The sequence below is a fragment of the Meles meles genome, chromosome 1 (genome assembly GCF_922984935.1).
Source record: "Meles meles chromosome 1, mMelMel3.1 paternal haplotype, whole genome shotgun sequence".
NCBI lineage: Eukaryota > Metazoa > Chordata > Mammalia > Carnivora > Mustelidae > Meles > Meles meles.
This window is the reverse complement of record NC_060066.1, coordinates 158,672,703-158,687,714: the sequence shown is the minus strand read 5'-3', so window position 1 is coordinate 158,687,714 and position 15,012 is coordinate 158,672,703. Positions and strand designations below refer to the sequence as shown.

General features: G+C 37.2%; 1 protein-coding gene across 6 annotated transcripts in view; it reads left to right on the top strand.

Moving 5' to 3' along the window:
- LRRC7 (leucine rich repeat containing 7) overlaps positions 1–13,504 on the top strand; it is a 563,262-nt gene extending 549,758 nt beyond the window's left edge. For 4 of the 6 annotated variants that reach the window (XM_045998653.1, XM_045998701.1, XM_045998665.1 and 1 more), the window contains one exon: positions 3,056–13,504. In XM_045998653.1, coding sequence (XP_045854609.1) covers positions 3,056–3,163 — 108 coding nt within the window. In that variant the 3' untranslated portion in view covers positions 3,164–13,504. The remainder of the gene's footprint in view (positions 1–3,055) is intronic. The other 2 variants (XR_006817634.1, XM_045998680.1) reach the window with 2 other exon arrangements.
- Positions 13,505–15,012: the final 1,508 nt, after the last annotated feature.

Here is a 15,012-nt window from a genome sequence, read left to right as displayed (position 1 = left end):
CATTGTTGAGTGCCTTCTATGGGTAAGGCGTTTTCTACGTTATTTTACATTATGTCCATGGCTAATTTCCCCTTCTGGATGGTTACTTCTTTGAGGAGAGCCTTCCCTGTCTCATCTCTTTCTTACTCCTATCCCCAGTGCCAGGCACAATGCCTTGAGCACAGTTAATATAACAGACGTTTTTGATTGAAAAAAAAAAGAAAGAAAAAAAAATGTTAGACGTGAAACACCCTTTTCTGAAGACCTTTTGATAAAAGTATCATTCAAAATTAACAGCTGTGATTAATTTGCTATCTGAGCTCTCTGCCACTTGTGCTCTTAAAGTTGATATTATTTTGGGACTGGTAGTTCCTAAAACCAGGAATGGTGAGGTCTAATGGTGGACAATATACCATTCATGACCTCCGAATCCTAGAGAATTCCTTTTCTCTGAAACATTAAGATACTGAAATTTCAAACAATTCCCTGAAAATTCTTGGTGGGTTTGGAGTTCATTGCAACTCTAGGTTTTGAGTCTTCCAATAGAGAAATCTGAGCATTCACAAAGTTATTATTAAGGACATTTAAGAATTCATTTATTAAAGTTAAATTTAGGAGCACCTGGCTGGCTCAGTCAGTACAGCATGCAACTCTTGCTCTCTGGGTTGTGAGTTCCGGCCCCATGTTGGGCATTGAGCTTGCTTAAATAAGTAAATACATCAATAAATAAATTTAATTCACAATTCAGGTATGTCTTTTGGTCAAATTGGGGACATTAAGGCAGTTAGTATATTCCTCAAAAATACAGTGGAAGAAGCATACATTTCACCCAAGTTTGCTATTTTCCTGATGTCAGATACAGATTGAGAATAAAAAGAAGAATGCACCATATGCTGTGTTCTCTATCCCACATCTTCATCTGACCAGAAACAACATCACATGGAATCCAATTCTCTGGTTTTAACTACAACTGAAGCAAGAAATGTGGGCTGTGGAACAAACCCAAAGTTCTACCCAACTATAATTTCCTGCCACCAAAACAGCTGATGCTAATTTGATAAGCATTTCCATTAATTAAATGTTGTTATATACATTAAAGGAGATATGTATATTTAGAGAGAGAGAAAGAAGAGAGAGAGGAGGGAGGTTAGGAGAGAGAAGGAGATTCTTCTATTCAAAACAAATTTGGGGGCGCCTGGGTGGCTCAGTCGTTAAGTGTCTGCCTCGGCTCAGGTCATGATCCTGGGGTCCTGGGATTGAGCCCCACATCAAGCCCTACATCGGTCTCCCTACTCTGCGGGAAGCCTGCTTCTCTCTCTCCCACACCCACTACTTCTGTTCCCTCTCTAGCTGTGTCTGTCAAATAAATAAATAAAATCTTTAAAACAAACAAACAAACAAATTTATACTTCTAGTAATATGGGCTTTCATGGTTTTACATTTCTGTGTTCTCGTATTTTCCTTGTTAGACGTACTGTGTTTTAAGAAATGCAATATTTTAGGACCTATTTTTATCATATCATTAGTCAACCAATTTTAACAAACTAGTGATAAAATATAATGTGTCAGATGACTTTCATCTAAGTTATAAAGACTATACAGTACTGTGATCTGTTGTTTTAAATTTTAAAAAGCCAAGGGCAGTGAAATATCTAGAGTGGCTATTTGAAATATTAATCATATTTTAAGAAAGCATTAACGAAGTAAAACAACAAAAGCAATGGGTTCCCCAAATTAGTATCAGTCAATTGAAAACTGAAAACATCAACCAATTAACCGGCTCTGTTATCGGTACTTTGCCACCTAGTCAGTTTGGCTGACTCCTCCAAATCAACTGAGCCCCAGATGCGAGGAAAACTTACATAATTGTTAGTCATGGAATTTCCAAGAATTATTCCTACCAAGTTTCTGTAAGGTTGTGTTTTATTTGGGCCTTAATGATAGTGAAGTTTTATGGGATCCACTTCTTTATACATTAATAGTAGAAATCATTCCCATCAAGAGAAGCTGTAATTTAATACAGGAAAAAAGAGCACTCACAACAGAAAAGCATGTGAAGAGTCAAATACTAACCAGTTGAATCCCCAAATTTTAACCTTAGGTTAACTGTGTTTAAAATGGATTTTGAATACTTAGACTGATGATTCTTACTAGAAGATGACAGACATTTTCACTGTTACTAATATCAGTGTGCTTCACCTCTAAGGGTTGGATCTCTTGGGTATATTGGATGCCACTGAGAACCACCAATATAAATAATGAATATACTTTCATTTAGCAATGGGGGAAGTAAAAATGATCTCTTTAATATAAAAATGTAGGGGTGCCTGTGTGGCTCAGTTGGTTAAGCATCTGCCTTTGGCTCGAGTCATGATCCCAGGGTCCTGGGATGGAGCCTTGCATCGACTCCTTGCTCAGCGGGGAGCTTGCTTCTCTCTCTATCCCTCTCCTTGATTGTGCTTTCTCTCTCTTTCCCTCTCTCTCTCTCTCCCCAGAATAAATAAATAAAACCCTTTTTTAAAAAAAAAGAATGTAAAAAAATATAAAAATGTATAAACTAAGAACTTTTCAATGAGCCAAAATAAGATCTAATAAGACCCTAAGTGTGCAACCATGTGTGTCATGAGTGAAATATTTCACCTTGCTCATGGGATTATTCTTTTCAGTAATTATATAGCAAGAAGGCAATGGTCCGGTCCGGTGGACACTTCCAAAACATCTCAACTAAGCACCTGTCAAAACAAGACAAATCAAAAGAACAACCACAGAACAACTACCATATTTTGAATGTATCTATCTGTTATTCACCAGGATGTCTCTATGATTAGTACAGTGGCTAGGACAGTCTTAGTTAGGAAGTACTAGAAGCTTGTTAAATATTTGTTGAGTTAATAAACTGAATCAAAGCTGGGTGAAATTAATTAGCTGTTTCCATAGTTAAAATTCTATTATGTATTTTGAAAACCAATAGTTTTTGGTTGCTCAAGAGTCCCTTTAATCTTGTGATTAGAAAAAATGATGAGGTTACAAACAAGTATCTTGCATTGATTGCCCTGTTTTATTTGTGTGTTTACAGGCAAATGGACATAGTTTTGTACATATGGAACATGAAAAAGCTGTATTACTACTGAAGAGTTTCCAGAACACAGTAGACCTAGTTATTCAACGTGAGCTTACTGTCTAAATATTTTTTATAAATAGTGAAGATACGTCTAGCCAGACCTAATGTTCAAAAATAAATTTATACATAGAAACAAATTTTGCCATTTGCTGGACCAATGGCAAACATTAGTGCCAAATGTATAATATTATATGTTAGCACTGATCATCCTTAAAAATGTTAACTATATAAATATGATGTTCATGTGGTTATGTATTAGTTTTACTTGTCAGCCTCTGGCTGTGCATTGGTGCAGTTTTGTTTTTGTTTTTGTTTTGTTTTTTTAATCAAATAAGTTTCTTCTCAAAGTGTATTTCATATAATTTCGGAGCACGGAAGCACATACAAGCTCTTTACGAATTCTGCTCTCCATCAGAAACACTGCCTCAAAGTTGTATATGCCTTTATATAGAAAATACAAATATAAAGAATTGTAATTCCCATAAAATATTTCTAGCACAGGTATATGTTGGCATATATACAAAAAGAATATAGAGAAAAACAATATTTTCATAAACTAAACATCTCGGATTGAGAAAGAAACTATATCTTAAAATAAGACTTTACTATATTGAATCTTTTTCAATAAAAATTACATGATAATGCCTTATGAAAGTAACTGTACATATGGTATAAAGTGTTTATATTTGGTTCCATATTCATTTGCTAAATTCTCATAACACGGAGTGAAATATTTCATAAATTAGCCATTTATCTCTGGGACCGAAATAAAAATAGGACAAACTAATTTGTTCAATGCCTTTAGCTAATTACAATACACACAAAGAGTTAAGAAACAGACTAAAGGTCATTATAGATAAATCTTTTTCACCACAAATTTAAGCAGTGAATGATGGGTGGCAGGAAAGGTATTGCTTAATTTCTTTCAAGTTTATGTTGATTATAAACTGTAGCCCATGTGATTTCTTTACTTGTAAATGTGGAATTTATTTGTGTGTTGCTTTATCTAATTTGCTACTTTTAAATAATTTAAAATGAGTTTTGGAGATTGATAAAATTTATCATTAAGAAAGATCATTGTTAGAAAGTTATGGTGGATGATTAAAAAACTTTGGCATTTAAATATGAAACTTCAAATATAATTTCTCAGAGCTGTGGTCTACCTGTATTATTAATTTCAGTGCCTGCTTTTTGTGGGCAAAAATAGAGAAAATACTTTTTTTCCAAAAATGTTTCAAAGTATAATCCTGGGTTCTCTTATTGAGAGAAAGACAAGCATAGTTAATAGAGAATTTGTTATTTTTACATTAGAATTGTTTCCTCTATAAATAATCAAAATTCATTTTATAATCCTTTAAAAATATTTCTTTTATATATTAGTCATTAATTTGATTAAAATATTAATTTGAAATTCCAGAAGAATTTCCCAGAGTCGGTTGTATGCATGCTCTCTCAGATTTCCACATAGCCATATATATATATACACACACACACACACACACACACACACACACACACATATATATGTATAATGGATTTAGTTTACATGGTAGTGTTTCAAGTATTCTATTAGGACTTTCACAATAGTATCATGTACTGGTGTCACCAAAGCTCTGAGAGTAATATTTGTAAGTTAACTGTTTTATGGGGACATTGAAAATACTGTATTTTTGTAGGGTCTATTAAAATGAGTGTCACTTATTAGAAGTACAGTGGTATTTTTTGGCAATAGAATTTGTCACTTGAAGGCAAATGATACTTCACTTTATAGATGATGCACTAATTTTGATGTTGCTTTACGTCAGGGTGACATTATACCATGATTTTATAGGGTTTGACATTTAGCAAATGATTAAATGATTGGCCTATTTAATACATTTCCCAGAAGTAACTTTTAAATGCATTTTAATATATCGACAGTTTCTGATGAGAAATGTCTTTCAGAGCCTAATTTCCTTTGTCAAAAACTGACACCAAACCATGGTACCACGGTTTCCAGCTGCTATTATAGGATGATCATCATTAATCAAGATGTAGGCCCCCACTGGCCTCACAAGATCACTTAAAAGAAAAACAAACTCCTGGGTGTATTGTTGGCAATGAAGCATCTCAACCCATCCCATCAGTTCTGTTTAATCTGTTCTGGGAGAGGTCGAAGAAGAGTCAGATAGAGGACCACCCAAGTCTCATCTCTTATGTCAGGTCTCCCCATCAGACCCAGGGCTCCAGGAGAGGCATCTGAGGCACAGAGCTACAAGGATCATAGTAAACACCTCTTCCACTCCTGATGTGACACCATTGTCCTGGCCCAGGGCTCTCATCCTTCCTGTTCTACAGGAAATGAGGAAAAGAAACGGGGTTCCTGACCCACTGGAAAAGAAATATGATGTTTCAAAGCACCTCATTGTCAATTGTACTGCCATGCTGCATACTGAGAAAAGGCAGGTAATAATGAAAAGAGACATTTTTTTAGATTGATTGAAAAAAAAAATCACTAATTACTCGAGGGGTTAAAAAATCTAATTTATTCCATAGGCAACCAAAACCAAAAACACATTAATTTCTGAGTATTGACTTTTGGAGTAATTGGCTTTGTTCCCTGAAATTAAAATCTGGTTTATGTTAACCACCCCTTCCCACCAAAAGAAAGAAAGAAAGAAAGAAAGAAAGAAAGAAAGAAAGAAAGAAAGAAAAGGAAAAAAAAAGTAAAAGGTGTGCCTTTTTGAAAAAGAAAAACGACGACAACAAAGGAGTGAAATTCATGATGATTCCAATAGATTTGCCTCTTGGTCTTTGATTTTTCCTGAGATCTTTCTGCTGAGGAAGCTATCTCAATCTGGTGGATCAGTAAGACACAAGGTAGGAGAATGGGAAAGATCAGGGTGGAAAGAACAAGGAGTGAAAAGTACTGGTAGAATTCCTGCAGATTTTGCAAAGCCAAATAGACACTCATGATCAATTTTTAAAACTTTATATGGCTTAAAATACATTGCCACAAAAGATCTTTTATGATAATTCCCACCTTCCAGACAATATAACTCACTTTAACAAAGAGAATAATTTCAAAATATAAGTGTACTTTTGACAAGGAATACTCAAAATCAGTATAACATACTGATATTTACATCATGCTAATTTATTGCTCATTGAAACCTATAAAATATGTGTGTCTCGGTTCATTAAAACTCTTAATTGCATATAAACATCAAACAATCCTAGTTGTTTCTGGGTCTTACATTGGATTACCACTTTCAAGATAAAAAGCAGTTTTAAAGAGAGGATGACAAATCAGCATTAATTTGTTCTTAATCTGAAAGATGACTGCACACATATTACTAACATAATTGCTTATTTAAAAAGTAGGACTGAAATATCTTTCAGTGGGTGAACTAAAGAGATAGTATACCCAGACAGAGGAAAATGAAGAAATTAGATTTACACCTTCAAATATTAAGTGAAAGTATTTGAATTTGCTAGAATGATTAGATGAAGGGAGCAAGAAAAACATTTTACCATAAATCATCAAATCAAATACCTCCACCAAAATTTAAATATTTGGAAAATATAGTGTGTTTGTGCTCGGTCAATTCCTGCCCCCCCACCAGCACCCAGATCAAGAATGTCTATTCTGATGGATCTGCGGTTATCAAGAGGCAACAATACACCATAACCAAATAAACAGGCATGCTGGTACAGGACCACCACTCTAAGCCTTTGGTAAATTCAATCGGGCAATACGTTTGACTGATTCTTGAAATACTGACCAAACAGTGGGCTTGCTAAAACATTGGGTCAGTAAAAAGTTATGCAAATAAGGAAATCCAGTCAGTTCAGAAGATGGGTCCTTTATCTAGTATCAAGAAAAGCAGGGTTGAGTTTCCAGGAAAGTTCCTCTCACAGAAATGCTAAATCTTTCTGAGGCTCAATAAAATGTTCAAACACTGGGTTGATGATGCACCCTGTCTTATGGTTGTAGTTAACGGATCATCTGGGAATCGGGGGTTGGGGGGGTGGGAATCTCCAGATTTTAGATCACCTGCATGAACTATGTTCCTTAGCAATGTAACTGCTTCCCGCTATGAAAAGCATCCTGCCTTGGCCCAGAATATTGCCCCATCACTCAGTTAGACTGTTGCCCAGGTATTTACGATAGCAAGAAAATAGAATATGGGCTGGGGAAAAACAGACGTGCACTCTAGAAAGCACCATTATAGGAGATCGTGGGTGTCCGCTCTCCAGTGCATCCCTTCAGCTTCATTTGATCTAAACTATCCAGAGAACGTGTTTTCTGAAACCCCCTACTGTACAAAACTCAAAGCAGATTCAGTCGACTTGTGCAGCTGCATTCTGAACCTTCTGGGGGCATTTCCATTTCTTGTATGCAAAACTGACCTCTCTTCATTGCTGCTGTAGCTGCTATAGGCCTGTCCCTCTGACTCCCTATGATGTTCCAAAGGCAGCGGATGGCTGCTGACACATGGATAAGAGGCCTCCTTAGAGTTCTAATTGTCTGGAGACCCTTGAGTATCTACGCATGGTTCCAGCTTCCAGTTTGGGAAGAACTTCCTTAGGTGACCAAGGAACTTGGAGTAGTAGCATTAACCCAGGTGCAAAGGTGGCGCATTTATGTCTCTGACAACAAACCAACCTTGTGTGTGAGGGTGAGGGGGGCAATGCCTTAATAGAACCATGGTTCCATTTCTGTTTTTTAAAATGTTGACTTTTGCCATATTGACAACTCTCTCTAAGCCTGTCAGCTGAGTGTTACTGGGACAGGTTCCAATCTTCCTCACCTTTGACACTTTCTACAAGAGAATGGTTTGGAAACATGCCCCTATGAGGGTATAAATTACACAACTTCTACTTTGGAGAATTCAGAGATTTCTGATCTATGGAGGGGAAAGATACACTCAGCTTTTGATTAAAAAGAATAAATGAAAACCTAGGAATATTGAATTCCTCTGGACTCTTAACTATGTGATTATCATAATCTTTTCTGAGAGTAGTTCTAGGAGAAGTAAAGAGAGAAAAACTGAGGGGAGGGAAATAATTCACTGGTTCCAGCTTTAGAAGGTTTAGAAGCATTACTCCATCTGCTAGGGTTTCCCTAGTGGACTTTGTTGTAGGGCAGTGAGCTCACACTTTGTAACGACCCACCGAGCGTGAAGCAGGATGAGAAATAGGGCTGGATGTAAGACAGGCACAAAGAGAAGGGTATCTCTGCAGCTGTCCTGATATCTCCCCAGATTATGCTCCAAAACACCTTTTCTTGGTGTAATTTTGTTAATAGCAGCGCCTCCAAGAGTGGAAGATTATGAAATCCAGGCAGTGTTTATATAGAAAGCACTGAAACCCTGTGACTCTTCTTAGTCTGGTGTTGGAACCAATGTAGGCTGGGCCCAAAGAGAAAGCCATGGGTCGAACTTTTACAAATATTATTTTCAAACCTAGCATAACTTACAACCTATGTGGGGATGATTACTGAGGAAAAAGTTCAATAAATCATCCAATCTTTCTCTAGTTTGAAAAGTATATACGTTTTCTTCTTAACACTTCCAGCGTTGCACAGTTGTATTAGTTGTGCCAGGTTTGTTTCTATTCCCCACCCCCACCCCCACCACCGTCTTTAAAATAACAGGAGTCAGCAGCCTACAGTCAGGTCTCTCTATACCTGGAGTAAAATAGCCTAGTACAGAGACTTTTATTCTCACCAGAAAACTCCGTATTTCCTCCACAGGGAAACAATTCCTATAGCTGAATCTCAGAGGATTAAGGTATGTCACTCAAACTTCAAAACATTGGGGGGCATTTTATTGAAGAATATGACGGAAACAGGAAGTGCAATGTTTATGAATATTTGTTGAGCATCAAGTATATACCAGGCTCTGCATGACATGATCTCCTCTGCACAGAGTCTCACAATCAAGTGGGAAGATGAGAGAGCTTCCAGGAAAAAAGGCAGTACAAGGCAGTGTGGTGAGTCCCTTTGTCCCTGCTCTCCGCCCACATATTGCAAAAGGAAGTAGCATTCTTATCTAGACAAATCTCTTCTGGGTTTGAGGGTGGCTATTCCATTGGGAGCTAAGTTCTCCATACTGGGTCTTAGGGCCTTTGGGAAGTCATTATCAACGTTTACCAAGATGTAGGGCAATATTTGATGGGCTAGAAGTGGCAAGAGTAGAGACTTAGTGGACAGAGTAAGTAGCAACCACAGTCCCTTGAATCTGTGGAAGAGAATTTTGCCAGTTGGTTTGTTCTAAAGAAGAGAGAGAACATAATGAAAAATGGTGGTGTTCTGCCTGGCCCGGCACTGTGTCTATTTATAGGCCCCTGACATGTCGGGAGAAAGAGGTGAAAGGTAGAACATTAAAAGTCATGGACTGCTGGATTGAAGAGGTTCTTCTGTGCTGCCACCCCAAAGGGTTGTTCCTATGACCACTGTCTCTTACAGATTATCAGGGAGCATGGGAGTCCTCAAGATCCAGTATTAGAATGAGGCACTCAGAAATGCAATCAGCTGAATATTCATTCACCAGCTGCATTTCCTGTTTATTTACTTCACTTCCCTCGGTGGGGTGAAGGGCATTCTCATTGCATGCTGTTTATCCCATCCCATGAAAACACTGTTTGCATGTTGGGTCATACATATTTACAAACCACAGAGATCCCTTCATTCTTCCAAGGAAAGCTTGATTCCTCTATATCTGGGAATTGCTTATTTTTTCTCCACTCTGTCTATACATAATCAGTGTTTTTGACATCTAGAAATCCTTAACTTTCCCTGAGTATTCCCTGTGCTTTTCAACCTCAGCTTTTGCCCACAGTGGTCCCTCCACTGTAATGTCTTCCTCTCCCCATCCCCTTTCTAAAGTATCAAAATTAGACACAGCCTTCACAGTCTAGCTCAAGATCACTACCACAATAAAACTTTCCCTAATCTTACCTGGAGGAAATTTCTCTTATGATAATACAGTCATATTACTTTTTGGTAAATTTTGTAGTACTTACCACGTTCCACCAAAGGTCATGCCTATTTGGTATTTGTGCTTTCTCTCCTATAACTATATCAACTATATACTCCTTGAGAGGATCACACAATATTTCAAACAGGCATTCTAGACACAAGGGCTTCCAGAGGGCACATCTGGTTTTGCTCACCATGTATCATTAGTGCCTGTCATGGTAGGTGCTCAATAAATGTTTATACAATGATGAAATGGATGACAGGCCTAGCACATAAATACAATAAATATTGAATCAAATGGGAAGTTGGTGCCCAGTTTGCACAATCTTAAGCCATTTTACTTTCTCAGTTCGTTCACTATGCCTGTTTTTTAATTAATTTTTTTAATTTTCCCTTTTAATTCTCCTTCTCTCCTCAGTATTTCTTCTAAGACCCTTTAGTCTCTTCTGCCGTGCATCAGCAATTGTGTTTAATTTCTCTTTTATGTGTTCTAAGGACCTGAACACTGTCCAAAAAGTTTAACAGGTGGCTTTTGTTGATTGAATTGGAATACATAACATCTATCTTTCTGATTTGTTTGGATTTTATTTCTCATCTTGGTAGAAGTCACGCATATAGGTTCCAGAAATATTTCAGAGAACTGAACGCGCAAGTTTGAATTTACAGAGCCATGGTTTTGACCTTAAAGGCATCTTAGAGATAATCAAGCCCAGTTCCCTCATTTTCTCAGAGGCCCAAAGCCTAGAGAGGTGATGTGACTCTGTGAACTGAGAAGACAGAAGTGTATGGTTAGATCTGGTTTTAGACCCTTTTTAAGGCTCTTCTACCTGTACATTGTGACTTGGTAGATTACTTTGTGCAAGCTATTTTTTTTTTAATTTGGAGGCATGAGGAATGGTAAAGAGTGTTCGGTTGGGAATGGGGTTAGGGAAAGGTAGTTGGGAAGAGGGAGTCCCCAATCCTATTTTAGCTCTAAAATTTACTGAAATTTCTGCTTCATGCTGCCTCTTCTAGAATAAGGAAGAGTCTGTCCACAGGCCTTTGGCTGTAGTTCAGTCTGACAATGTTTACACATTGCATTCTGGCATCTTTTCATGGACAGATTCCACCACCTGTATCCCTAAAGTGAAAATGTCATGTATTCCAGCCAAAATTATCAAGAAAAGCTGCAGAAAGCTATAGCATAAACATGATAAGTACTTAGATCACAGAAAATCTGGATTACTTGATGAAACCACATGCCCCCTGCCAGACTTTTATAGAGGTCAGAATCTCGTCTATTGATACCAAAGTAGAGAGAAAACTATTTATACTGCCATTAGCAGTAACTTCACTGGACACTTCCATTATAGGGGGGAAAGAGGGGAATCTAGCTCCCCAAAACAAAACAAAATAAAACAAGTGTCTAAGAGAGGAAAGCCCTGGGTTGGTACGCTCTTAACCACAGCTCCTTTACTACCTGATAGGATTCTGATTTCCTTGCAAGTAAAGCATTTCTTTAGCTTTCTCTCAGAAATATTTCCCATATTTTTCTATTTGAGGTGCAAAGCACATTGACTACAGAACTTAGTGAAATATTCCCAAACTTAAATCCACTTCTCATCTACTATTATGCTTATACAAATAATATTAATTACTCCATCTGCCTGTTTTTTTTTTTTTTCATTTCTTTTTGTGAGGGGAATTTGCTATCTCTTTACATGAAAAGAACTTGCAAGCTGGCTGATGATGGCTTCTTTTCAGGATTTTTAAAATTCTAGAAGCCATAAGTATACCTTGAAGGAAACTGTCATCATCATTTTAAGAGTATGGTGCCTCAAACTCTCCAGAGGTCTACGCTTGGGTCTTATAGCCCAGTGTTTATATATTTACAGATGGACAGAATGCCACAGTCTGTTGAACCAACTGAAGTGAAAAATGAAAAACAAATTATTACTTGAGAGAGTAACATTTTAGAGTAGTAAGAATATTTCAGAATAGTAAGAGTACTTTAAGTAAGGGTATTTTAGAATAATAAGAATGAGAGTAGACTTGAGGGCTGGATTTCAAGAGAAATTCCTTCAAGAGAAATTATAAGTTATTAGAGAAGAACTTGAAAAGGGGAAAAGAAGGGAGATAAAGGGCTGAAAGGGAGGTACAGAGAGAAACTGGAGACAGAAATTAGACTGGGATTCAGACACACCCTCTAATAAACTGTCCTTCAGACAGCCCCAGAATTCCCTATCTTTCCCTCTCCTCTCGACTGGAAGAGTGATCTTTCAGCTCTCCTTGATTTCTGGCCTGCCTCCCACTCTTCTAGAAGTAGAAAGAATTCAAAATGAAAAATAAGACATATAGTAGAATTACATTTCATTTCACTGCCATTTATTTTCAGAAGCTACTTTCATAATGTAGTGGATAATTTTTTAGACATGGAACTTCACAGTATAAGGAAAATCACCCACTAAAGTTATCCCATTAAAAAAAAACAACAGGTAGTTTTCTGAAATAAAGGCTAATATCAAACAAGATAGTCATAGGTAAATTCTGGGGGGAAATGAGGAAAATTATTGCTCTATCATAAGACAGAAAATGACCTTGAGAGGATCTGACTCATCTGTCTACCTTCTGGAAAGAACTACTGTTATTTTTAATTTCCTCCAGAGAAGAGGCTGCTACTTAACTCAGTAACCCATCCTGATAAAGCAACAAAACATGTGTTTCATCCCAATAAGACCCTCCATTTCAACTGCTGGGCTTAAATCTGATATATTCTATCCTCATCTATAGTCGGACAGAGTCACATACTTTTTAGGACATATCTGCACTTAGGAAAATCCGCCACTAGATGGAGCCCTTGTATCTATATTTTATTTCCTTGTCTTGGCAATTCTCTAGCTTGGATGACCACACACTCTGGACAGTCCATTCTCATACCTGTTTTGCTGATGTAACTGTGAATAAGTAACTGTTAATCAACTGCTGATAAAACTGTTAACACCCATTTCTATACTCTACTGAGATAATTAATTTGAAACAACCCTTTAGGTTTAAACAATATAAGACAATACAGTAAGAGCTTTGAGCTTATTTTAAGTAGTTTCTGTATTTTTTGACTAAACCTCTCTGGTTGTATCCCAGTCATAGAGAGACCCAATCATAAGGGAAGAGAAAGAGAGAGAGAGAGAGAGAGAGAGAGAGAGACTGACTGCTCTCTAAGCCTTGGTGAAATGTGTGATTTAGTTTTGATATTCCCAATTGCTCAGGTTATTACATCTGCCATTTTAATAGTCCTCTAATTTGCTTTTGATTTCCAAGTATTTTGTGCCTATCTGCCATTATTTTAACCAAGCTTCCTTCAGATATGCTCATTCTAAATATGTAGAAAGATAAGCTGCTATAAATTATTTACAATACATTTTTTAAAAGGTTTTATTGATTTATTTGACACAGAGAAATCACAAGTAGACAGAGAGGCAGGCAGAGAGAAAGGAGGGGAAGCAGGCTCCCTGCTGAGCAGAGAGCCTGATGTGGGGCTCCATCCCAGGACCCTGAGATCATAACCTGAGCCGAAGGCAGAGGCTTTAACCCACTGAGCCACCCAGGCTCCCCAACAATACATATTTTTAAATGAGCTCTTTAAAACTTAAACATTGGGATTTAAATGTGCCTAGCACAGGCTTCCTTACATAATTCTACAACTAGTCCAGTCTGAATATGTATGTGTGTGGCTTTACTTCCAGATGACATCTGGCAATGATAGGCATCTAATATCAACTCATTTTTCATTTTAACTATGTAATTAGCATAATCATATTTTGCCTAATTATAAAGTAAATTAAGGGATGTGTTGCAAAAGATATCTCATAAAGTGATAATCAGATTCAAAGGGTGGTTTAAAATCTTCCCCTCCTCTCTCCTTTCAGTCAGAATGTCTAGGTACTGGAGGTAGAGAGCCTCAGGCAGTTTGGTTGAGATGTGTCCTCAAGCTATTTTGGTTCTTAGATATTTGGAACTGTAGGGTCTCTGATGGCTGGATCATAGTTTTAAAAGCCAGATGTTACTGTTTACTTCTTCTAAGCTAATTATATCCTCACCCTCACAGCTTAGCCAGCACCCTTGTTTGGGACTCTCCTTTGTTAATTCCATCAAAGTCCTATTTATTTGTGGGTTCATGGTGTTTCTTTTCCAACCATTCATCTTCTTTTCTTCCAACCCCAAGCAAAAATAGAAGGAAAACATGTTCTTTTCTGAAGTCTATGTGAAACTATTAAATCCTCTGATGTTTTCCTCCAAAGGAAACCATTTCCTTCTGGCCCCACGATCACGAACCACAAATATAGTGTGCTTTTTCTTGGGAAATTCATTCAACCTTCTTTGGGGATTGACCTTTGAACATAATTATTCAGCCACACTTGTGGTGTCGTTCAACTTAGCAATAAGTATTTTGCACTTGATAGAACCACAGTCTTGTTATGATCAAGACAGATTTCTCTAAGTCATCACTATGATAGATACATTCTTTTAAAAACATGAAAGTTGCTGGCAAACATTACAAATACAGGTTTGTGACCATTTCCCAGAGAAATTCAAACTTGGGACTCTGTCTCTTCAACACACACACACACACATGCATGTCAGTCACTTTTTTTTTTTTTTAGGTTTTCAGGTATTTCTGAAAAATGATAGTGACTATCCCTGTGATCTAGGGACCTAGATCATCATAAACTACTCAAAGTTAAAATACTATACTTTCTTCTTTTCTTTTTTAAACTTTCCATGAATACTTCCAGCATGTTTACCACCCTCCCTCCAATATGTACCCATACTGAGAGGATACATCCAGGCCTATGTGTGGGCTAGAATAGAGCTAGCTTAGAGAGCTGTTTAAGCATTCTCTCCCAGGTTTTCCTCTGGACCATCCTGAGAGTTGCTCTCAGGCAAAACTCTGTGCTTATCCTTTTTAAAA